This window comes from Biomphalaria glabrata, chromosome 4 (assembly GCF_947242115.1).
Source record: "Biomphalaria glabrata chromosome 4, xgBioGlab47.1, whole genome shotgun sequence".
Classification (NCBI taxonomy): domain Eukaryota; kingdom Metazoa; phylum Mollusca; class Gastropoda; family Planorbidae; genus Biomphalaria; species Biomphalaria glabrata.
This window is the reverse complement of record NC_074714.1, coordinates 54,595,539-54,620,311: the sequence shown is the minus strand read 5'-3', so window position 1 is coordinate 54,620,311 and position 24,773 is coordinate 54,595,539. Positions and strand designations below refer to the sequence as shown.

General features: G+C 39.1%; 1 protein-coding gene across 5 annotated transcripts in view; it reads left to right on the top strand.

The window, feature by feature from the left end:
* Positions 1–1,643: 1,643 nt before the first annotated feature.
* LOC106050835 (uncharacterized) overlaps positions 1,644–24,773 on the top strand; it is a 47,835-nt gene continuing 24,705 nt past the window's right edge. For 3 of the 5 annotated variants that reach the window (XM_056027846.1, XM_056027845.1, XM_056027842.1), the window contains exons 1-2: positions 1,644–1,956; positions 22,897–23,103. In XM_056027846.1, the coding sequence (XP_055883821.1) occupies positions 22,987–23,103 (117 nt within the window). In that variant the 5' untranslated portion in view covers positions 1,644–1,956; positions 22,897–22,986. Of the gene's footprint in view, positions 1,957–12,663; positions 12,798–22,896; positions 23,104–24,773 lie in introns of those variants that run through there. The other 2 variants (XM_056027843.1, XM_056027844.1) reach the window with 2 other exon arrangements.

Genomic DNA, 24,773 nt, shown 5'->3' with positions numbered 1-24,773 from the left:
TGGTACAACGAAGGAAAATGGCGGAGGCTCCCGGTGCCCTCGGGCTTCGGCCATGTGCAGCCAAGCATGCGTCGGGGCCAAAGGCATTGGAAACAGCAATGTTTGACGTCCAAACAGGTTTTTTTTCAAACTTAGAGCTCGAAGAGCCTTCGGCTCAGCTCTTGGACATCAACAAGCATACAAGACAGCACTGGAATGCAGAGACCTACAACAGTGAACACAGATTCTAAGCGAGTTTCAGACAACTCGTACGGAGAGCATCGCTGTATGTGTTGACAGTAGCGTGAAAAAAAGTAGATCTATATAAATCTATATAAGAGGGCGCGGTGGTTGAGTGGTTAAGCGCTCGGCTTCCGAGTCTGATGTCCTGGCCTCGAATCTCGATGAAGACTGAGATTCATAAAAAACGAATATTCACATGACTAGAGTAACACCTTTAGTAAAATCACTAAATTTGGAAAGCCTTCAGGAGAGAAGACACAAAAGTAAATTAGCAATTTATATATAAAACACTGAACCATAATCTTCAAATACAAAAACAAAATTTAATAAAATACTCTGAAAGACACAAAGATAAAGGCACATTCCTTGTCCCATATGCTAGGACAAATTTGAACAAATGCTCCTTCTTCCATAGTGCTATTAGAGCATGGAATGGGTTGCCTGAGCTAGCCAGGAAAACCAGTGACTTGGCAGAATATAAGTTATTGGTTAACATGCATGACTAAATGCATGACGCGTAGGACGTAATCATCTTTTTTTTTAAGTAACGTCTGTATCATATAAGATATGATAAGAAAGAATCAAAAGTGCTTATTCGTTTTTGTGTCTCATCTAGCGTCTCTATGTTTAGTTGAAGGATTTCCAACTGGGAAACGCGCAAGTTCTAATATCGGGCTAACCAAGGGTCAATATTATTTTAGCCTTAATTTCCTGATTGATTTTTAAAGATTCTTGAAGTATGCATTATGGATTCCTTTCTCTACTACCGTGTGGCTGGTCTAGAAAATCTCAACTTTTACATTTGGCCCTAACTGACCTAACCCTTGTTATGACATGATTAGGAATTAGTTATTTGTTTCGGGAATAGGGTAAAGTTTTACTTAGCGACGATGACGTAAAGTGGGTTAAAAAACAAGAACGCTATAAGTGACGCTAAAAGAAGACGCTTCTTGTAGAGCAGTAGAAATGAGTACAATAGATATACGGATTTACGGACATAGCTGACATCGGACGATTCCCTTCGTGATTATTAAATATATGTGTAGACCAACATCAGCGTCGACTACATATTTGATTGTTTCGGCCTTTCGCCGGTGTTACTGAAGTAGTTTGAGTTCAGTGTTACTTACAGTCAGACGTAGATCTACACTAGTTATATTTCAAAGAATCAACACCGCGCGGAAGCCTTAACACCCTAACTGTTAACTAATAACTGACAAACTTAACTGAGCATTATCAGGTCAAAAAAAAAAAAAAAGTCGGGCCAAAAAAACAAAAAAGTCTGGCCAAAAGAATTCTGTTTTGTGAACTAATTGTTTCGCTTTCATTATTTGATTTCTGCTTAATCGTCCTTGTTTTTTTATCTGCATGCCTGTTGGGACACTCCGCTTACATCGGTGATTATCTGGCCTTTTGCTGGCACTATCCTGGCTGAGAGCGGCGAATGGTATCTGTCAGTCCTTGACCTGCACTCCCAGAGGCGGAGACAGAGATGGAACGAAGATAAGGGCGCGCGATTAAAGTGCGGTGGTTCTGTGCATCAGCTAAAGTCGGGCATAACGCATTGAATTGTTGACTAGAGAAGATCTATCTATTGTGAGCAATTGTGTGTTACGAATAAATAGATTTGTAAGTAGATCTTTACAATTTCTTGTATGAGGGATAGCAAGGGCACTTTTAGTGAACTTTATTTTCTATTTGAATGTCAAACTCAATTGGAAACATTCTATAAAAGTAAGTTGGTTAGATTGTCTTATATTTTGTAAATTGGTTCATATGTCTATATTGACTGTATATTTATCTATCCATCTATCTACCTACCTAGTTATCTATCAATCTATTTATCTATACAGTGAAAACTCGGGTTTGACCGTTTTCGTTGTCCAAAAGCTAATCATCTTTTAATTTAATTTTTTTTTTTTTGAACGTATGTCTTGGCGTATAACATGGTTCTTAGATGACCTAAAATCCGTGGGCACCAGCTGATAAGAGGCTGTGGAAGTCGCCTATGACATGTCTCTGTGGAGAGAGCTTGCAGCCCTATGCGCAGAACGGCGTTAGAGGACCTAAGTCTAAATCTTTTTACCTTTACTTTTTTACCTATCCCTTAGTCTGTTAGACCGTTGGGGCACCTTGCAAGATTTGTCGACCTTCTATCTCCATTCCTCTTTGTCTTTTGACTTAGAACCTCTTTCAATGGCGGGCCCGACAATTCTTTTATATTGTCTTCCCATCGTGTTCTCTGTCTGCCTCTTCTTCTTTTTCCTGGTACAGTTCCCTGAAGGAAGGTCTTTGCGAGCCCCGAAGACCTTGTAATACGGTATTTGAATGTGATACCTAGGATCCTTCTATAGCATCTCAATCCCATTGCTATGGACAGCGAAAAAACATGGGCCTCATCTCGTAAAGAAAAGCGTGCCATACAAAAAAATGGCCGGCTCCTCTACCACCAAAGCGAAAGCCACCTTGACCTGCGATATTTGTGGACGGGAGTGTCTCCCCAAAATAGGGCGTTTAAACTTTCAAACCTACAAACACACACTGACCAATATAAATTACTACAATCTGACTTCGCGCAAAAGGTGCATTCGTATTAAACGAATATTCTAATTTGATTACAGTAACACCATTAGTAAAATCCCTAAACTAAGAGACACTTCAGGACAGGATAATAAAAAGTAAACTAGCTAGAATACTATAATACAAAAAACACTAAACCATAACTTACAAATAGAAAAACAAAACCTAATGAAATACTCAGAAAGACACAAAGATAGAGTCACATTTCTTAATCCATACGCTAGAACAAGTTCGTGCAAGTGCTTCTTCTTCCCTAGTGCCATTAGAGCGTGGAAATGGGTTGCCTGAATCAGCCAGGAAAACCAACACCTTTGCAGATTTTATGTCATTGATTAACGTGCATGACTCGATGTAACACATGAAATGCGTAGGACGAATTTTTTTTTAAGTCTGTAATATATCTCGATAAGATAAGATAAGATATATAAAGGCAGGGCGGGTATTTCGAGATGAGGGTGGGTCATATGACCCTTGACCTCCAGTGGGCAAAATGCGGGATTGCGAACTACTTCTGATCTTAAAGATTCTTGTTTGGAAATGTGAATAGTCTAGTAGTGCTTTGGTCGCCAGGTCCTGTGTTGCTCGTAGTCGGAGTTCTCGACTCGGAGGGTCCATGGTTCGAGCCCTTGCCTGAACTGTCCCTTATTTCGATTTATTAATTTTTTTTTTCCTTTCTCATGGCCCATGGTGCTGCATTTATATGCATGCATCATTCACTGGTTCAGCACTAAGCTTCATATTTATATTCATTCATTCATCGGCCTCCTTCAGTCGTAGAACGACTATGGTTCATCTCAGAGCACACTTCCTCGTGTGACTAAGGAGCCCTATTATGGAGAGACACTCCCGTCCACAGACAGCGCAGGTTAAGGTGGCTTTTGCTTCGGTGATAGAGGAGTTAGCTGTTTTTCGGATTGTACGTTTTTCTTCCTGAGCTGAGACCTATGTACGTTCACTGTCCATAGCTTTCTTGGTTTATTTATAATTACATTGATGTTAAAAGTGCAGAAAAAAAACAAAAAAATTATTCAAAACACGGTTGTGAACCATTTCAGTGTCATTCGATCACGACAACTGAGCCCCGTCACAATTTAGTTTAACTGCCTTACCATAATCCAACTGATGACCTTACTTACGACAACACCACAATGCACTGCCAAAATAACAGACGCTACCTGGCGGGAAAAAATGTGATTGAAGTCGAGTAACATCCGCCCGCACTGTTGCAAATCGAAAGTAAACATTTTTTTTTATTACTGAGACGTTAACATAATAAAACAATCTCCTTTTTGTTTTCCAGTTTTAAAAGAGTTGTCTAATATTTTTCTCGTATACGATTGGCTGCCTGGTTGTGTTGTAGGCGGGAATGCAATTTGAACTATCGTCAAGATAGTCCCAAATTATCAACTAAGCAAAAACGCAAACTAAAACTCTATGGCCGTATCACAAGGTCCTCAGGGCTCGCAAAGACCTTCCTTCAGAGAACAGTACCAGGAAAAAGAAGAAGAGGCAGACTGAAAAAAAAAACGATTAGAAGACAACATTCGAGAATGGAAGGACCTGTCATTGAAGGAGATTCTATTCAAGGCAAAAAGACAGAGAGGAATGGAAAAAAGACGGTCAACAGATCTTGTATGGTACCCCAACGGTTCGACAGACTAAGGGATAGGTGAAAGTTGCTTAGGAGATGAAACTTATTGGGCCTTTGTCCAAACCTCTTGCAGGACCTCCGGGGATGGCAGATTTCAACAACAGTCTGGAGAACATACCGCACGTTCAGGCAGCCAGTAAAAAATAAAATAAAAAAGACAGCTAAATTATTAATTTTCTATGCAATGATTTAACTCCCAAACGCAAAAGTAGTGTTTATCGTACCGAAATACCACTACATTGTAATGGTTGGGGTTTGGTGGCTGAGTGGTAAAGCGATTAGCTATCGAACTTATGGGACTGAGATTCCGTATTTTGAATTTCGTGATATATATATTCACCTGAGTCCACCCAACTCTAATGGTAACCTGACATTAGTTGCGGAAAGTTGGTCGTTTTGCTGGTCACGTGACACCCTCGTTAACTGTTGGCCATAGATACAGATGACCTTTACATCATCTGCCCTATAGATCACAAGGTCTAAAAGGGATACTTTTGTAATAAGATAGATAAGATAAGATAACTTTATTGATCCAATCAAATGGAAATTCAGTTTGACTACAATTGACACCCTCAGCGTAACTACTGTACAATAACAATATAGATGCACGATATAGATGCACATACGAACAACATTCACACACGAAAGACACATACACACTCATAACCAGCGCTTTATAAATAGACTTCTATGAATTCTCGAGGACGACAGAATGTTAATTTTTAATATTGGTCATCCAGGGTCTATTATTACTGAATGTTTTTAATTTTCTTCTTTGATATAATTATGTTTTCACAGAACTGGATGTACGAATTAATAGTTGTGGTAAGTTCATCTGTCTGGGCAGTTGTTTACAAACATGTCCCAATCTGCTCCAGACAACAACGTCATCAGACCGTGACTGGATGGACTGTACTTCGGGTTTTGTTGTTTTTAAAACCGGTTTATACATGGGTGTAAGATGGATCATTGAGTGGTCCGACTCTCCGAGGGGAAATGACGATCGAGATGGCCAGACAAACATGAGTCTTAGACAATCTTGGGATAAGATACTTCCATTTTCTACAATACCAATTCTCCAGTAGCATACTTAGCGTTATAGTTTTTGTGTTAAATGTCACTAAACTTCAATATACTTAAGTAAACATTTCAGCTTGTTGCGTGTTCAGCAAATCTCCTGTGTCGTAATGACAAGCTAGAGCTCGTCCAGAATTTATTAAGCGTGGACAATGTGATCGAGTGGACACGAAAAAAAATCTGGCACCTCCTCCCACCTCACCCCACATTCGTTTATATAATTTCCAAAACGATTCCTACTGCCGCTGTGGCTGAGTGGTAAAGAGCTTGACTTCCGAACCGAAGGTTCCGGGTTCGAATCTCGGTGAAGACTGGGATTTTTCATTTCGGGATCTTTGGGCGCCTCTGAGTTCAACCAGCTGTAATGGGTATCTGACATTAGTTGTGATGGCGATATGACACCCTTGTAAGCCGTGAGCCACAGAAACAGTTGACCTTTACATCATCTGCCCTATAGACTGCAAGGTCTGAAAGGGAAATTTTACTCTTTTTTTACCTACAGCCGCTGTTAAAAATCTTCTTCACATAAGTAGGTCCGCCCTTTCGTCCCTTTGTATTCCCCTTCTTCCTTTTTGTTTTGTTTTCGCCCATGACTTTACGGTTGTGATCTCATTTGTTTTAACTGTGGGATGTTTGCCTAGAGGACTAAAACCTCTGGTTTCAGTGCTGCCTTTAGGCGCTCAGCAATCTCCAAGATACCCGTCCCACCACAGGTCCACCACAAGAGATTGGATCATAGCATACTGAACCTAGTCTAGTATGATTCATGCACTATACAAAAGTAACATTGAAACAAGCTAAAAAAAAATACATCTAAGGGGGAAGAACTCTATCCTTACAACTATATCTACCAATGATGTAGTAGTTATTTCCCTTATTCGATGTTAAACAAAATAATTAATTACCATTAATTAATTGACTAGTTGAGTATTTTTGTGTATTGATTCATGTTTTGTTAGATAATTAAATAATTGTTTAAAGTATCAACTTGATCGGAGAATGCATGAGGGAGAAATAGCGTCACCAATTATTTAAGGGGACTAAACACAACAAATTTAGCCATATATGTGAATACTGAAGTATTTGTTTCCCTTGTTGCTATTAAACAAAATAATGAATTGCCAGTAATTATTTGTCTAATTGGTTTCTTTTTTATTGATTCATGTCTTGTCTATGTCAATGAATAATTGAGCGAAGTTTCAGCTTAATCAGAGAATGGGTGTACACACTTATTACCAAACAAACAGATTGAGAGTTGATATTAGCTTTGTAGGGAAAAAAATCAACCAAATACATATTTTTGTATTCTGTTTTGTTGTCACAGTGTAATGACACAAGATGCGTAGAAGTTGATGTGAATCGGGTTTTTCCTAAGTAATGTGACGAGTAAGAACAGAGTAGGATTACGAACAAGAAGAATAACGGACAAGACGCCTAAGAGGACGACGCTAGGCTAGCGACGACAGAGGACTATGCCCTTTTTATTGTTTATTAAATTGTTGAAGTTATCAGCCTGCGTTATTAAGTATATTCTTGATTCATTCTGTTGTTGTGTCATATGGACTCGCATGCACCATTAACATATATATACTCATCAACAAAATAGACCATCAACAACAGATAAAAAAAAATAACATGCTGTAGAAATTAATAATAACAATTAATAAACAGAGACTTACTGTTGAAAAGTAGACATTGAAGACTCACATTTGTAATACTTCACATCCTTTCAAGTAATCTCTCACAAAAACATTCACAACAAACAATAACGCAAAATATAAACATCACATTCTGAAGAGATATTTTATCGCCACGATATGATCTGCTCAGCGCCAATTCAAACCATCTTTGTTGAACCTCAGAAAACAGGATGTCGCTAATGCAATCTGTTCTCAGATAAATGTTTGTGTGAAATATAAAATATTTCCCCCCCCCCTCGGCCCTTTAAAACTTGGCGAAATTTTAAAAAGGGAAATAATCCGATTGCTAGCTCATGAAAGAAAAACTTTATGTAGAACCTTTGAATCAGAAGTTTGTTAATCTAGGCGAAAATCTTCTGTTGTGCTAGGCCAGTGGCCAAACATGTACAACTTCTTAAAGTACTTAGTATTCTAAATATTTTATAACTTTATGCAGAACATCTTAAAGTTTTCTATCATTTATTGGGCAAATTATAAATAAATACAAACTTATATAATATATATTTGACCGTGATATGGTCATAGAGTTTTAATTTGTTTTTTTTTCTTAACTCATTAGCTACTAATGCGACCAAATGAGCCCCCTCAGTAGTTAGCAGGTTATCGTGGGGCCAATCGCTGTAATCTTGTCTCTAATCTTTTCGTTTGTATGTAATACCTAGGATCCCTCTGTAGCATCTCAATACCATTGTCAGGATCCCTCTCTCTAGCTCTGCAAGTTCAAGATTTCCAAGCATACTGTGACCATGACCAGGCAGAGCATCAGTCTGATTTTTGTCTTGAGGGCTAGGCCTTTGTCTTTCCATATTGTTTTGAGTTTTGCAAGTGCTGATTTGGATCCTGCAATTGTGGCTAGTAGATCAAGTTTGGTTCCTTTACCTGAGATAGGTGAGGCGGATAAACAAATATCAAAACAGGTGTCGATTTTTTAAGGGTGATGACCTAACAGATATACTACTTTAGAGCAGGGGTTCTCAACCTGTGGGTCGCGACCCCCTTGGGGGGTCGATTGACGATTTGCCAGGGGTCGCCTAAGACCATCGAAATTATTAATTGTTAAAAATTGTTATTGTCTATTCCTCTAGTGCTGTATGTGTGTGTGTGTGGGGGGGGTCGCTGAAGAGTGGGGGATTGTAAAAAGGGGTCGCCGAGCATAAAAGGTTGAGAACCACTGCTTTAGAGATAGACTACTTCATAGATACATAAAGACTATGCCACGGAAATCAAAACCAAAAATAGCAACTTAAAACAAACCAAAAATAGTTACTTAAAACAAAGCTAGGCAAAAATAGCTAGTCAAACAGCTAGCCAAACATAGCTAGTCAAACATAGCTAGTCAAATATAACTAGTCAATGATAGCTAGCCAAACATAGCCACTAGCCAAACATAGCTAGTTAAACATAGCCACTAGCCAAACATAGCTAGTTAAACATAGCCACTAGCCAAACATAGCTAGTTAAACATAGCCACTAGCCAAACATAGCTATTTAAACATAGCCACTAGCCTAACATAGCTATTTAAACATAGCCACTAGCCTAACACCGAGCTCTAATGTGTCCCTGACATAAGTTGAGGAAAAGAAAAGGCGGTAGGTCGTTGTGCTGGCCACATGACACCCTCGTTAACCGTAGGCCACAAAATCAGATGTACTTTACATCATCTGCCCTATAGACCACAAGCTATGAAAGGGGACCTTAACTTAATTTACTTTAGCAGCCAAACATAGCCTCTAGTCAAACGACGCTAGTCAAACATAGCCTCTAGTCAAACGACGCAAGTCAAACATAGCTATACAAACACAGCTACTCAAACAAATCTAGCCATAACCAATCATAGCTAGTTACTTGAAATGAAAGAGAGTGTGATAAATAGCCAAAGAAAAAGGTTAGCTCGCAAACAAATACATAAACACAAAGTGATTTACACTTTCAGACAACTGTTACTAATGAATGCATTAAATCTACCTGGAACCCTGTGGGCTGGCGCGTGTCAGAATACACTATCCATTTAAACTGTTAACCTGAATTATCAGGGCATGAGATCCAGTCCAAACAAACATCCCAGAATGCACTTTTAGATCAAGTCATAATGAAGTGATTGTTGAAATATGCTGAGACATGCTTATAAGTTCCGCTCTTTTAAAAAGTAATTATAATTATAGCTTTTCTATAGCGCTACTTTCTGCTTATAGCATGCTCACAGCGCTTTGGTCCAATCTCATTTGTGGACCAGTGGGAGGTGGTATCTGGGAGAAGGTTATCCGTGCTGCCTTTAGGCGCTCAGTAAATGGAACTCTGCTCGAGCCTCGAGCCCCATCATAGGTAGCCCAGTCAAGCCAAGTTCAAGCTTCCCACGCTGTTTATGGTTTGAGTTTAGCCTTGCTATCTGTTTATGGTTTGGGTTTTAGCCTTGCTATCTGTTTATGGATTGGGTTTAGCCTTGCTATCTGTTTATGGATTGGGTCTAGCCTTGCTATGTGTTTATGGTTTGGGTCTAGCCTTGCTATCTGTTTATGGTTTGGGTCTAGCCTTGCTATGTGTTTATGGTTTGGGTTCTAGCCTTGCTATCTGTTTATGGTTTGGGTCTAGCCTTGCTATCTGTTTATGGTTTGGGTTTTGGCCTTGCTATCTGTTTATGGTTTGGTTCTGGCCTTGTTATCTGTTTATGGTTTGGGTTTTGGCCTTGCTATCTGTTTATGGTTTGGGTCTAGCCTTGCTATCTGTTTATGGTTTGGGTTTTGGCCTTGCTATCTGTTTATGGTTTGGGTTTTGGCCTTGCTATCTGTTTATGGTTTGGTTCTGGCCTTGCTATCTGTTTATGGTTTGGGTTTTGGCCTTGCTATCTGTTTATGGTTTGGGTCTAGCCTTGCTATCTGTTTATGGTTTGGTTCTGGCCTTGCTATCTGTTTATGGTTTGGGTTTTGGCCTTGTTATGTGTTTATGGTTTGGGTTTTGGCCTTGCTATCTGTTTATGGTTTGGGTCTAGCCTTGCTATCTGTTTATGGTTTGGGTTTTGGCCTTGCTATCTGTTTATGGTTTGGGTCTAGCCTTGCTATCTGTTTATGGTTTGGGTTTTGGCCTTGCTATCTGTTTATGGTTTGGGTTCTGGCCTTGCTATGTGTTTATGGTTTGGGTTTTGGCCTTGCTATCTGTTTATGGTTTGGGTTTTGGCCTTGCTATCTGTTTATGGTTTGGGTTTAGCCTTGCTATCTGTTTATGGTTTGGGTCTAGCCTTGCTATCTGTTTATGGTTTGGGTTCCGGCCTTGCTATCTGTTTATGATTTGGGTTCTGGCCTTGCTATCTGTTTATGGTTTGGGTTCCGGCCTTGCTATCTGTTTATGGTTTGGGTTCTGGCCTTGCTATCTGTTTATGGGTTGGGTTTTGGCCTTTCTGTCTGTTTATGATTTGGGCTAAACATAAAATAATTTCATCAATGTTTTGGTATACATATAGTTTTTCATACATAACCCTAACCTATAAATAGCAAGCTTTTATGGTATATCCGGTTTCGTTTTGTTATTAAAGTCACATGATAATTTGTGCACACTTTTCAGCACTGCAGAATCAACATTCTGAAGCTCTTCTGTTTTGTAAGTTTAAGTTAGTTGGCAATGTCGAAGTTCAATTTTGCGTCCTTGACATTGTTTATTTGACCTTGAAAATCTCCCAGACGTAATAAGAAGTGAGTTTCATGGTTGTGTCGAAGTCTGGATTTTTTTAAAAAAAAAGGTAAATGAACAGGGTGTCATGTGGCCAGCACAACGACCTACCACTTTTACCAAATTAAATCAGGTACCCATTAGAGTTGGACTCAGGGGCGCCCTAAAAATCCCAAGATTCAAAATCCCATTCTTCTTAATCTTGTTTTTTTTCCCTGATAACATATGTACCAATTTAAGAAAATAAAATATTTTTAATTAATTACTTCGTTTGGTAACTCTAAAATGGGAAAGAACTGAAGTGGTGGTACAAGCTGAATTAGTCCCCTTTACATTAGGCTAAGGTTAGGTGAACATGTACATGAAATAGAAGCAATGAAAACTACACAATCTCCCATGTTCATAGACTCTTCGCTAGTAGAGCGGTTACCGTGTTGGCCTGAGAAGGCATGAGCCACGAGTTCGAATTCAGGTCGTTCCCCCTTTTTTTTTATTTTTATAAAATGCTTTTTTATTGTTAGTCTAGATTCTAGATTAATTACAAATTGAATTACATGGCTGATCCAAGCTAATTGATACAAGTACGCTTATCATAGGCTTTGTGTTTTTTCAAATATTGTTCTTGTTAGTTTTTGTTTTAGTATTTTATGTATTTTTTCTACTTGATTTTTTAGTCTTGTGTTCTGAGATGTCTCTAAATTAAGGGATTTTACTAGTGGTGTTACTTCTTCTGGGAAATGTTTCTGTGAAGCTATAAAAACAAGGAAAATATAATATAACAGGTACTTTAAAAAAAAAAAAACTTATGTAAGGGGAAGAACTCGACGCTTGCAACTATAAATATCAATAATGTAGTCTTTATTTCACTTTTATAACATCAATCAAAATATTTAATAACCAGTGATTAATATAAAACGCATACAGCGGTGTTGTTGTCTGCCAGCAGTTTGGTTGCTACAAGTCAACAGCCGCTGGTCACATGACAACCTTGTTAACCGTCGGCCTTGGAAACAAACTTTTGCCAAAACAATTTAGTGCTCTTAGATGAGGGCATGGCTTTAATTCAGAGAAGCAAGATCAGTACATACGATAAGTGGCGTAGCTATGAGGGGGGTGAGGGGGGGGGAATTTGAAAATCCCTCCGGGCCCCTACTTGAGATTAGCCCCCAAATAAGTGTTTTTTTAACATTAAATATTACGCCGTTATCTCATGTCATTATGTCAAATGTCAAAATGCAGGGGCCCCTAAAGAGGTCAAGCCCCCCCCCCGGCAGCCCCCAAATGATGGCTAATTCCTAGCTACGCCACTGCTTCTGCCCTAAAGTGACCTGAACCCGTACTGAGACGAAAGTTCTCAGAAATGGCCAAAGCAGAAGATTCGTAAATTGAGTCCCAGACGATAACCAGCAGAGTTATGTTCCTTTGGTTACGCTTGTGTGTGTCGGTGTGTTTTGTGCTTTCTCACTGCTGGTGTGTGAGCGAGGTGACGTTTGGCGAGAGTGACAGAATGAGGGTGCATCTGTTTAGAACAGTGTTTCCCAAACTGTGTCCAGCGGAACCCTAGTGTTCCGCGAGGTCTGAATAGGTGTTTCACTGGAATAATTAACTATCTGGCCACCACGTGAATTAATCTTTCTAAAAAAAATAAGCAAAGTGTTCCGCTAAATATTTAGAATGTGCGAAGTGGTACGTTAAGAAAAAAAAAAGTTTGGGAACCACTGGTTTAGAAGACTCAGGCATGTTTTCAATAGAGTGCAGATATTTTATCTCGATATTAGCGAAAATGACTCTCTGGAATAAACAAATGGCCAATACTGTGACTGACCTACTTTCACGGCCGTTGTTTCTTTCATAAAGGCATTCACGTGCTTGTTATTGTTAGGCTATACTCTAGACGTCTCAACATGTAAGTTTCCTTTAAGCTATATTTTAATTTTGGTGGCTGAGTGGTAACGCGCTTGGCTTCTGAACGAAGTATTCTCACGTTCGAATCTGGAATCTTGAACTTAATCCAACTTTAATAGTTGCCTGACATTTAGTTGGGGGAAAGTAAAGGTTATTTGATCGTTGTGCTGGCCACATGACACCCTCGTTAACAGACATGGAGCGGGGTAAAAATTGTTCCATATCTTTTAAAATTTAACCTTCATTAGTTATTGAGCTCCTTGTTTGTTTGTTTGTTTTACATGTTTCAGATGTTCCTTCAGAGTTGAAGATAATTACTTCCTAGTCCAAACCTCCCGTAGGACGACGGGGGATGGGAGCGGGCAGGGTTTGAACCCTGGACCATCGATAAATCTGAACGACAGTCCAGCGCGCAAACCGCAATACCAGGCACCCATCCTTAAATGTGTAAAGGAGGAGTTTCTTTTTTTTTTTAACCCTTAAAGCGCGTGCGGTAGTTTAGCCTTTAAACAGCAGAATTGTAATTCCATGGTGTATGTACTCACTGTAAAGCAGCTCAGCACTGTAAGGGTTAAGTTTGTTTTTTTTTTGGTCACAGTCAATAGTGTCATTAGACTCAGTGCTTTTAGGCGTTCTTAAAAGCAATTAACGACTACTGGAGGTGTCCCATTAACAAATAAATGTTTATTAGCTCTTGTTTTAATATTACGTGAATGTACATTTTGTTAACATTTCTTTGAGAACCGTTGAACGATGACCTTCGTGTGTTCACGGATCACCAATCTTATATTATGAAAGAATATTTTATATTCTAAAATGACGTGATTTTTTTAGCAGTAGTAGCAGAAACAAATGTTTTTATTTTTGAACTTTTGTTCGCTTAATGCTGAGCCCAACGCTTCGTACACAGGGGAGAGAACAAAAATACACGCACAGGGGAGAGAACTGAAATACATACGCAGGGGAGATAACACAAATACATGCACAAGGGAGAGAACAAAAATACATGCACAAGGGAGAGAACAAAAATATATTCATAAGGGAGATAACAAAAATACATACATAGGGGAGAGAACAAAAATACATGCACAGGGGAGAGAACAAAACTACACATGGGGGAGGGTGCCTATGGCATTTCCTCAGAAGTTAACTGATTTATATGGAATAGATGTTTACTTATATCTAGCATGTAAACAGGGTCGGACTGGGTGTCATCATCGGCCCGGGCATTTCTATACCATCCGGCCCATAAATTGTATATTATATAATGGACATCCAATTCTAGGCCTACCTGTCCTCGAAATCATTATGTTAAGTTTGATAATGTATCGATAGCTGTACACATGCCTACAGTGAACACTAAATCCTTATAAGGAATATACCGGTAGACCTTATGTTGCCTTTTAATCGCTAAGTGTGTAGGCACTAAAAGGATAAGCCTACTAGATCTTGTAGGCCCTAGTAGAGTCCGTATAATATTTGTTTAAAATACATCACTCAGAAGACCTCTTTTATAAGGGGTTGCAATAAAACCGTTAATAATTTAGCACGTGCCGCCCTTATCTTATAAAATACAGACGTGACTTCAAAAAAGATGATTACAGTGGTCCCACCGGCCTATTTGGGTACCGGCCCACCGGGCATTTGCCCGAATGCCCATATAGCCAGTCCGCCCCTGCATGTAAATATAGAAGTGAAGCTAGGTGCGGAATGACTCTGAACTAGAAGAATGTCTTTTGACATTCCTATGGTCTAGAGGTTAAGTTCGCTTAGTGCGTTATCGCTAGGTGTTGTCGTTTCCAGGGTCACTGGTTCGAGCCTTGGTCGGCGCAGTCCCTTATTTTCGTCTCATTTTAATACACTACCTTCTCTCATTTAAAACTTTGTCCCTGGTGGCTGCTGTTCATTTATGTTTAATATGTTTATATCTAGCATACATTCATTTTCATGATTTTACATTCCTAAAGACCAACTCATTCCACATCCCCCACTCGACCTATACTCTGAGAAGTTAACTGTTTATAAAGTTCATTACGAGTATTGAGGGAGAGGGGGGTGGACAAAACACAATAATTGAGGCAGTAATGAAACTATATCTTTGACATTACTCTTTGATTGACAACCCGGTCACTTGTTCTGGCCGCTCAGTTTTGCGGAGAACGCCTGGTGCGTAGTTTGCCAACGAGAAGCATGATACATTAGCTAAGCTTTTTTTTTATGTCAGTGTTGCCAGCCAATCTGATAGTATAGGCCAGTGATTAATTCATTTCTTTTGACAACAGTAATACTATGGACAACCTTGCCAGCGTAATCCATGTGGCAGTTCAGTTAACACAGGGGTTCTCAACCTGTGGGTCGCGACCCCCTTTGGGGTCGATTGACGATTTGCCAGGGGTCGCCAAAGACCAACGAAAAAATGGATTGTTATTGTCTATGCATCTATTGCTGTATGTGTGTGTGGGGGGGGGGGGTTGCGGCAGAGTGGTGGATTGTAAAAAGGGGTCGCCGAGCATAAAAGGTTGAGAACCGCTGACTGTTAACACAATTGTTTGTTGTAGATCTGTTTCCCAAACTGTGTCCCGCGAAACACAAGGGTTCCCCGAGGCTTGAATAGGTGTTCCCACAAACTGCTGGACTAATTAACTAGTAGGCCACAATGTCACTTAAGATCTCTTAAGTAATAAGCAAAGTGTTCCACTAAATCAGCGGCTCTCAACCTTTTAAGCTCGGCGGCCCCTTTTTATAATCCCTCACCCTGCCGCGACCCCCCCCCCACCCAGCCGACACACACATACAGCAATAGAAGAGTATGCAATAATAATCCATATTTTCGATGGTCTTAGGCGACCCCTGGCAAATGGTCAATCGACCCCCCATGGGGTCGCGACCCACAGGTTGAAAACCCCTGCACTAAATACTCAGAATGTGCGAAATGATCCGTTAAGGAAAAGGTTTGGGAAACACTGTTGTAATCGTTAACTAATTCATCTACAGCTCCAGACAAGGGATTAAATTTATACTGCTTCGAATTCCTGGGTTTTTATTAGTAGAAAAGTTTATTTCATCCATTTACACACAAATGACCATTGTCATGACCTCTGGTATGATCATTCAGAAGATGGCTGCCTGGTCGCGCGGTTTATTCTAAACAGGAGTAAAATTATCTCTGTAGCGCCAAAGATAATGAACTGTCTTGAGCATAATAATAATAAGGCTTGTTCGAAGATTAATGAGAAACGCAGTATTTCCAGTTGCTACGCAACCCCAGCTATGACCTACATATTTTTGACATATTCACGCAAGCATAACCATTGTCCGCCGGTGGTCGATTAAGATTTTCTTTTCCACGTCTGCGTCTTTCCTCGGCAGCGGATTATCTTTTGGTCTCAAATGTGTATCCCGCGGCCTTTGTGAGTGACCTCCAGCTGTCTCGTTCTGAGGTGCTCTCTTCTATATCAGCAAAGGCAAGTTGGTGCCTAAGCTGATCTTTAAAGCGTTTCCGTGGGGCACCTCTGCCACCTCTGTTACGTCGACCACCTTTTAGCTCACCAAAAAAGACATAAAAGTTGAATAGTCAAATCGCTGGGAACACATTTTAACTCTTTCTCTGGAATGATTTTTTCCACGTTGATGGAGTTTTTCATTTTTCTCACTACTATTTCACTAGCATGTTATGATGAAGCTTCAATTACTTTGTCTTATGTCATCAGAAAATGTTTTATTCGGTATTGAATGAAAGGGGAACGCATGCTCTTTTTATGTAACACAAAGTAAAGTTTATAAAAATCAAATATTAACTTAATTAAATGAGGTCAAATCAAAGATGGTGTCGTATTTAGGAGACAAAGGGTTAATGTCAGATCACTACACTCGTCCATGCTGCATCCAACAGATAGTGTGATTGTCAACAATATCAATGTCGATTGATTTTTTTTTTTTATACTTTCTTTTTTATACTGTGTAGCTGAAACAGGCTGACTGAACAGTGCATCAACACGTGATCTTTGCTTTAGAGAAGCCCGGCACTAGCCGGTTGATGGATATTTCCTGTTACGAACGTCATTCAGCGAAGCAGACGTGATTCTGAGAGCGCCCGGTACACCTCTCCCGCCCACTTCTGCGCGAACTCTTCCAGGAAAAAAACTAGATCTAGACGTGTACTGCTTTGAACGACTATTTGTCAGAAAAGTGAGGACTACTTTAACAGCGTAGTTAGACTGAAACCTGTAATACTTCAGCGACTATTTGTCATAAAAGTGAGGACTACTTTAACAGCGTAGTTATACTGAAACCTGTAACACTTCAAAGAAAAGTGACTTGAACTAGAACTAACAACGTTCCGTTAACGGTAATAAACAGAAAGAAATACACTATTGGGAACAAAACAAAATAGTTATAAAACTAAAATAAGAAACTGAAACTGAAACTAAAATAAAGTCAAAACTTAAAACTACATTTTTCATTGTGTCAATGAAGATTTAAAAGAAATGAGACTTTAAAAAAAAACCCAGTACAAAACTGAATTGAAAGTGAATTTCAAATTAAAATAAAAATACGCCAAAAAAGAACAATGCTGAATCGTTGGTTATTGAAACCAATTGTTCTCGACCTGAATGGTGACATGTATGCACTGTGCAGAACAGCTGGGCTTTTGCAAAAGAGGATTTGAGCCTCTCAAGCCCTCACTCTAATGGAGTTTGATGACGATGATAATCAAAACCAATTTTCGATAATTCGCATTTTGTTGGTGGTTTTCTATTAGGCTTTAATTTCTTTTTTTTTTTTACTGTTTCCGTTTCTTTCAATGCACACAATAAATCGATGCCATTTTGTTGTCATTTTCTGTATTGACATCTGCAACATGTTGTTACGAATCTCACTATCCAGGCTCTCTGCAAACTGCACCATACCCCACCAACTTAAAGAACTTGACAAGTCAGGGCTCCAAATAACGTAAAGGTTTAATGTCCATAAATAACAGCCAATACTGTACAATTGGCAGCACGTAGAACAGTACAAATAGCTCTGCGATAACAAATATCTCTCCGATAACACCGTTCCGCCGTATCAAGTCTTGCACTGGCCTCTCCGTCTCGTTCCGGGCTTGCACTGGGTTCAACAGTTCGGGACTGACTTCACACACTTGGGCTCGTTGTGTCGGACTCGATCACAGACCAAGATCAAGACGCCGTTCGTCTCAACTGTACTTGACAGTACTCCGCACTGAACCGTCGTAATGCTCCGTACAGAACCACACCGTTGAACTGTGCTGTAGTCGACCGTGTTCTGAACTCCTGTCGTGAACCCGCTTTCTGAACCTCGCTGTATTGAGCCCCTTTTCTCAACCGTCTTGACTGCGACACCTCCGCTCTTATATAGGGTCCCTGCTGGCCTTCTCGAACCAGACAGAACTTCGCTCGACGTTTCTAGGTGGTCAGATGACTACAACTCTCGTTACGCTCTCGAGCTCTGTTCACGACGGCGATCCTTCCCGAACCGCCGTCGATCCTTCCCGAACCGCCGTGTTGACACTCGTTTCGGCTGACAGTCGTAACTCGTCACGGTTGACCACTCGTCTAGCGCTGGCCTGGGGCGATTTGCGTCGGCTGACTACACACACACCACTACCCCCATCTGTGCCACCACCAGGTTTATAACAATATTTTGTTTTTTTTTAATTGACAAAGACTATAATTATACAGAACATAAATTACAACTCAAGCGCCTAACCAAGACCATTCGTAATAGAATGCCTCAACACTGACCTGCTACGTCATAACCTGTGGGCAGTTTAGACCAATAGCTCTTTGCCACGTCACAGGTCTGTACGACGCGGCAACGCGCTATTGGTCTATACGCACAGAAACAGAAGCAAAATAGAGCCGTTAGATTTGTAACAAACGAATATTTATCTTTGACTAAAGATTATCTTATCTTATATGATACAGACGTTACTTCAAAAAAAAAAAAAGATGATTACGTCCTACGCGTCAAGTATTCAGTCATGCATATTAACCAGTGACCTAAATTCTGCCAAGTCACTGGTTTTCCTGGCTGGCTCAAGCAACCCATTCCATGCTCTAATAGAACTTGGGAAGAAGGAGCATTTGTGTAAATTTGTCCTAGCATATGGAACGAGGAATGTGCCTTTATCTTTGTGTCTTTCTGAGTATTTTATTAAATTTTGTTCGCATTCGTTCTAGTAAGGTAGGTCCATGACTGTTTAGAGACATTTCAGGACAAAAGACTAAAAATTAAAGAAGCAATAATACATTAAAAAAAAAAACTGAACCCTAACTTACAAACAGATACACAAAATAGAATGCTCAGGAAAAAACACAAAGATAAATGTACATTTCTTATTCCGTATGCTAGGTCAGGTGCCATTGGAGAATGAAACGGGTTGCCTGAATCAGCCACGAAAACCAATGACTTAGGTGTATTTAGGTCTCTAACATGCACGACTAGATTGACACATGGATACGCGTAGGTCGTTACTATTTTCGAATTCACAACGTCTTGTAAAAGATAAGACGTTGAAAGGACTATCTTATACCCGACATCCGTTACTGTATAATCCTAGTCATAGTTGCGTACTTAATGTTAAATTTATTTTAGTCTTGTAACTGTAGTGTGCTCCGTTACATAAAATAATAGAAGTTCCAATTAATTAATCAACGGAAAAAAGGTTTTCAACAGGTGAACGTACTTTGAATAAATACAACTTTTATATTTTTATAATCACTGGATTTTTGTTTTCAATTGTATCCTTAGTGATTCCTTAGTATTAAAACTGTAACCTAAATCTAAGTTTTAAAAACCCATTCATGGAAAAACAATTTTACAAGAACATGTGAACAAGCACCAGATGCGGATGTTTCTTTGAAAGTCTTTGGTTCGAATTCGTACTGTTGAATACGACATACGATTGTTTGCGAGGTAGAATAAGGAAATATGTAAGCAGCATTATGTATAAAACGGGTGTTTGATTATTTACATAAATAGTAATAATAATTAGTACAGACATAAAGTAAAAAGTGTCTGACCTAGATACCAACAAGCAAACACGATCTGTTGTTTTCACTCAGTCAACAAGTAGACTCTAGAATATTTTTTTTTCTTTCACTCACATTTCTTTCTCTCAGCACTGTGTCTATTTATAGATGTTGGTGTTAGAGCAGCGATATTTTTATCACCCAGATGGGAATTTAAATAGAGGGAGAGAACTTAGAGATGAATTTTACAGTTGAAATGTAAGAAACGAAATAGAGCCAAGCTTATTTAAAGTCTTAGATTAAATGCAAATGTACAATAACTAATCTATGTTACATTGATGACCTATAATTATTATATTAATGAAACGTTACATATCAGCATACATATCAAATAGTAATGCTTTCCATGTTTCGGATGCCCAATCAGAGTTGAAGATAATTTACTTCTTAGTCCAAACCTCCCGCATAACTAAAGTGCTCACCACCTGCACACTATATGCACACTCGGAGAGTCCAAACGACAAATTAGCCATCCAATACAATGTAACTCAAGCAAAGTGATAGACAAATATGAAATGTATACATGTCCACGATTACTATATACAAAGTGAATAAACACAGGTGTTTAGTTTTATTGTTTACATAACACCTATGGATACCTTAAAAATTTACAAATGATCTGTAATAGCAATCCAAAAGAAAAGCGGCATAGAAAACAAGAAGGATTAGGAAAAATATGCAGGTCGCAATTGGGTTTGCGTAGTCATGTGAAACACTGCACTCATCCCACTGTCCAATTTGATACCCTTATGTAGTATTTTGATGCCCCCCTACGCTCCGAATCCGCTGTACTCAAAAATTGAATGCTACAAAAACTGAATGCTACAAAAACTGAATGCTACAAAAACTGAATGCTACAAAAACTCATTTCTTCCTTAATCTGTGAGACTGTATCAGCACTACTGTGTGTGTATGTGGGGGGGGGGGAGGGTGAGAGAGAGAGAGAGAGAGAGAAAGAGAGAATTGAATATTATAACATCCTAGCCTAAATCTCCGTCTGGACTGCGGTGGATGGCGCGGGCAGGGTTCTAAGGGTTCCAACCCGAGACCATCTAGACGACAGTCCAAAGCGCATATCACACGACTAGTCATCCTTTCTTATTGTTTTTAATTGAAAAAAGTGTCTATAGTCTATACAATTAAAACACATAACATAATCTTTGTCTATATATTAATTTAATGTATTCTTTTTTCCCCAACATTTTAAAACATTTTTTCGTTGTTTTCGTTGCTTTAAATAATGTGTTTGCAACAAAAGCGTGCTAATTCATGCTAATTCATGCTAGTTCATGCTAATTCATGCTAGTTCATGCTAATTCATGCTAGTTCATGCTAGTTCATGCTAATTCATGCTAGTTCATGATAAAAAAAATAACATCAAAATATGCACATGAAAAGAGAATCGATTTTCATTCTCATGTTTTCAATGGCACATTCCGATGAGAATGTTTTATTAAAAAAAAAAGCAAACCGACAACTAATTATCAATTCAACATAAAGACACGCTTGATTGATATACATAGAAATTATTCTAAACAGAACGTCGTTTCGTCCTACAAACTAAAAAATAAAAAAATGATGATAGATGAACTGCCAGGAATGAGGAGGTCTCTAGCATGTAAGAGGCAGAAGAAATATCAATAATAATTTAATGTACAGAGCGCTGTTAATAGATCATGATACAGGCTCAAGGTGCTGTGATAACAATGCAAATATAAGCACGAGAGTTAAAATGACATAACCTAAAAAAAAAGGTTTTGAACAGATAGGTCTTAATGTTCTTCTTTAAAATGAGAATTTTTAAGATTAAACAGACTTTTAAATTTCAGTCGGTTAGTGAGCAACTAAGACTTACATTGAAGCAAACCTTTCCTACAAACACATGTTTGTGGCGCCTCTCTACAAACACACGGTTGTTTCACTACTTACAATTCGACAGCTTCACTGGTTCGTATAACTATCCCGTAGGCGAGATGGCCGCATGACAAAGAAGAGAATGCTGGAGACCTCACGGGAAGGTCATGGGACACACATTTGAGGCCCAAAGAAAAGCCGTTGTCGAAGACGAAATGAAAACATAAATAGACCTCCACTGACAACAGCTTTGTCTGCGTTAGATGTTGCAAAATACGCAGGTCGATACTGATTCTACATAGTAACATGAAAAGTGTGTAGTTATCCTTTATCTTCGGAATCAAAGACAACGCATTAGAGTCACCTATTTTAAAACACTCGGGTAACAGACTTCTCTACAGACACATGGGTAACAGACTCCTCTACAGACACATGGGTAACAGACTCCTCTACAGACACATATATGACAGAATCCTCTACAAAGATGCTCTCTAATGTTTGAGTCCGTCTTCTCTATAATATAATAGTGAAAAATAAAACGAGCATAAATATCAACTTAACAAACGGATCGCAAATGATAATTTAAAAGCATGATTACAAAGAGAGTTTTTGTTTTCACACAAACTCAGAGGCGGGCCCTAAAGAAACTACCCTTGGGTCATCTGTTTCGTGATCGAGGATAAAAAAAAAAAGTAGCTTTCAATCTTTCATAGCGAACACCCAGTAGTTATAAAGTTGAAAGTGTTGCCGACTTTATTGTATTGTTTGGCCTGCCCACTTGTTTTTATCAATTATTAATATATTGTAAATATTCATAAAGGATTCAATGAACTGATTATTACAAAGATATTATTGTCTGATACAGATATGACATCTAGCAGAGGTCCTTATATTTGGTCATATGTTTTAAGGTTATTCTAATTTTATGCGAACTACGGGGCAAATGATGTAAAGGTCTTTTGTTTCTATGGTCAAAGGTTAACGAGTGTCACGTGGCCAGCACAACAACCAACCGCCTTTTCTTTGTCCCCTAACTAATTTCGGGTGCCCTTTAGATGAGGGTGGACTCAGAGGAGCCGTAAAATTCCAGAAATTCAAAATTCCAACGTGATTCAAATCCTAAATACTTCGGTTTAGAAACCAAGCGCTTTACCACTCAGCCACCTTTTAAATTGTGTTGTGTTATTTCAGGCTTAACGAAGCTTTGTGAAGTGAACAATGTTCCAGAAAAACTTTTTTGTACCAAGATAATGCTGTAGTGTCCCTTACGTCGGAGATATTATGGCCATGCCGTCACTGGATGTTGTGATCGCTCTCTATTCAATACTTCTACTAGCAGCAGCGGTGTATTGTAGCAGTGATTGCTCTAACCTGAAAATATTGGATGGTGCAATCAAGGTCAGTATCTTTTACATTTTCTATTTGTTTGAAATGACGTTCTTGAGCAGCGGTTCTCAACCTTTTAAGCTCGGCGACCCCTTTTTACAATCCCCCACTTTGACACGACCCCCGCCCCCCCCCCACACACACACACATACAATAGAAGAAAAGACAAATAACAATCCATATTTTCGATGGTCTTAGGCGACCCCTGGCAAATCGTAAATCGACCCCCCTCCCAAGTGGGTCGCGACCCACAGGTTGAGAACCCCTGTTCTTGAGTTTTAAAGTCTAATTGTTTGGCGCATAATAATTAGAACGCTGCGCATTAACTCTTTCTCTCCTAACTGACGATACCAGCGTTGATTCCACCAGAATGTGGTGAATAATTACGGAGAGAAAGAGTTAAGAATTATACTAGCGTACCTTATTAAACAAGATAAGATAAGATACATTACAGACCTATTTATATCTTACTCACATCCGTGTGTTACTATAGTCGTGTATGTTAATTAGAGATTTAAGCTCAGCTAAGTCGTTGGTTTTCCTGGCTGATTCATGCAACCCGTTCTATGCTCTAATGGCACTGGGAAGGAAGAAACACTTGTATGAATTTGTGAATTTATCCTAACATATAGAATACGAATAGTACCTTTATCTTTGTATCTGAATATTTTATTGGATTGTTCTATGATGCTCCAGAGACTAGCGCAAGTTATAACAGACCTATATATATTATTTTAAATTTTAAATATAGTCTAGCCTCGCTTTAAATCATTTATAATCAAGCCTTACAGCGCTTCGGCTCTGGTGCGATAATGTTTACGGGTAAGGGAGATAATCGAAACGGACGTTTATAATGTATCATGCAGGAATACCTAAACGAGGCCAATACTACGAGATGTTGTGGAATCAATGGAAGGATTTTGTTCAGGAGCCGTTCTTAAATCATACAAAACATATAAAACATTGCATGCGCGCGAGGATAACAATTACGATTGAAATATTCATTGCTGTTGTATTTTTCGAAAGCTAATTCATCAAGTCTGATCTAATGGAAATAAGGTGTTCATATTTGCTTAAGAAATGCTTGTGTTTTTTGTGTTTTTTTTTTTGTTTTTTTGTTACCCAACGGCTACGATCATAAATTGTGTAAAGCAGTGTTTCCCAAACTTTTTCCTTAACGGAACCCTTCGCACATTCTGAGTATTTAGCGCGAGGGTTCTCAACCTGTGGGTCGCGACCCCTTTAATGGGGGTCGATTGACGATTTGCCAGGGGTCGCCAAAGACCATCGAAAATATGGATTGTTTTTGTCTATTCTTCTATTGCTGTGTGTATGTTGGAAAGGGGGGGGGGGGTCGCGGCTTAGTGAGGGATTGTAAAAAGGGTCGCCAATATTAAAAGGTTGAGAACCGCTGATTTAGCGGAACACTTTGCTTATATTTTTTTAGGGAGATTAACTCTTTCGCTCCGAAATTATTTTTCCACGTTTCGGCGGAATTCTTCGATTTGCTCATGACTATTTCACTACCCCTGTTGTGATTAAGCTTCAATACCTTTATCGTTTGCTATCAGATCATATTTAATGTGATATAGAATTAAAGGGGAATGCAGGCTCTTTTTATATAACACAAAGTAAAGCTTATAAACTCAGACATTAATTTAATTTAATGGGGTCAAATCAAC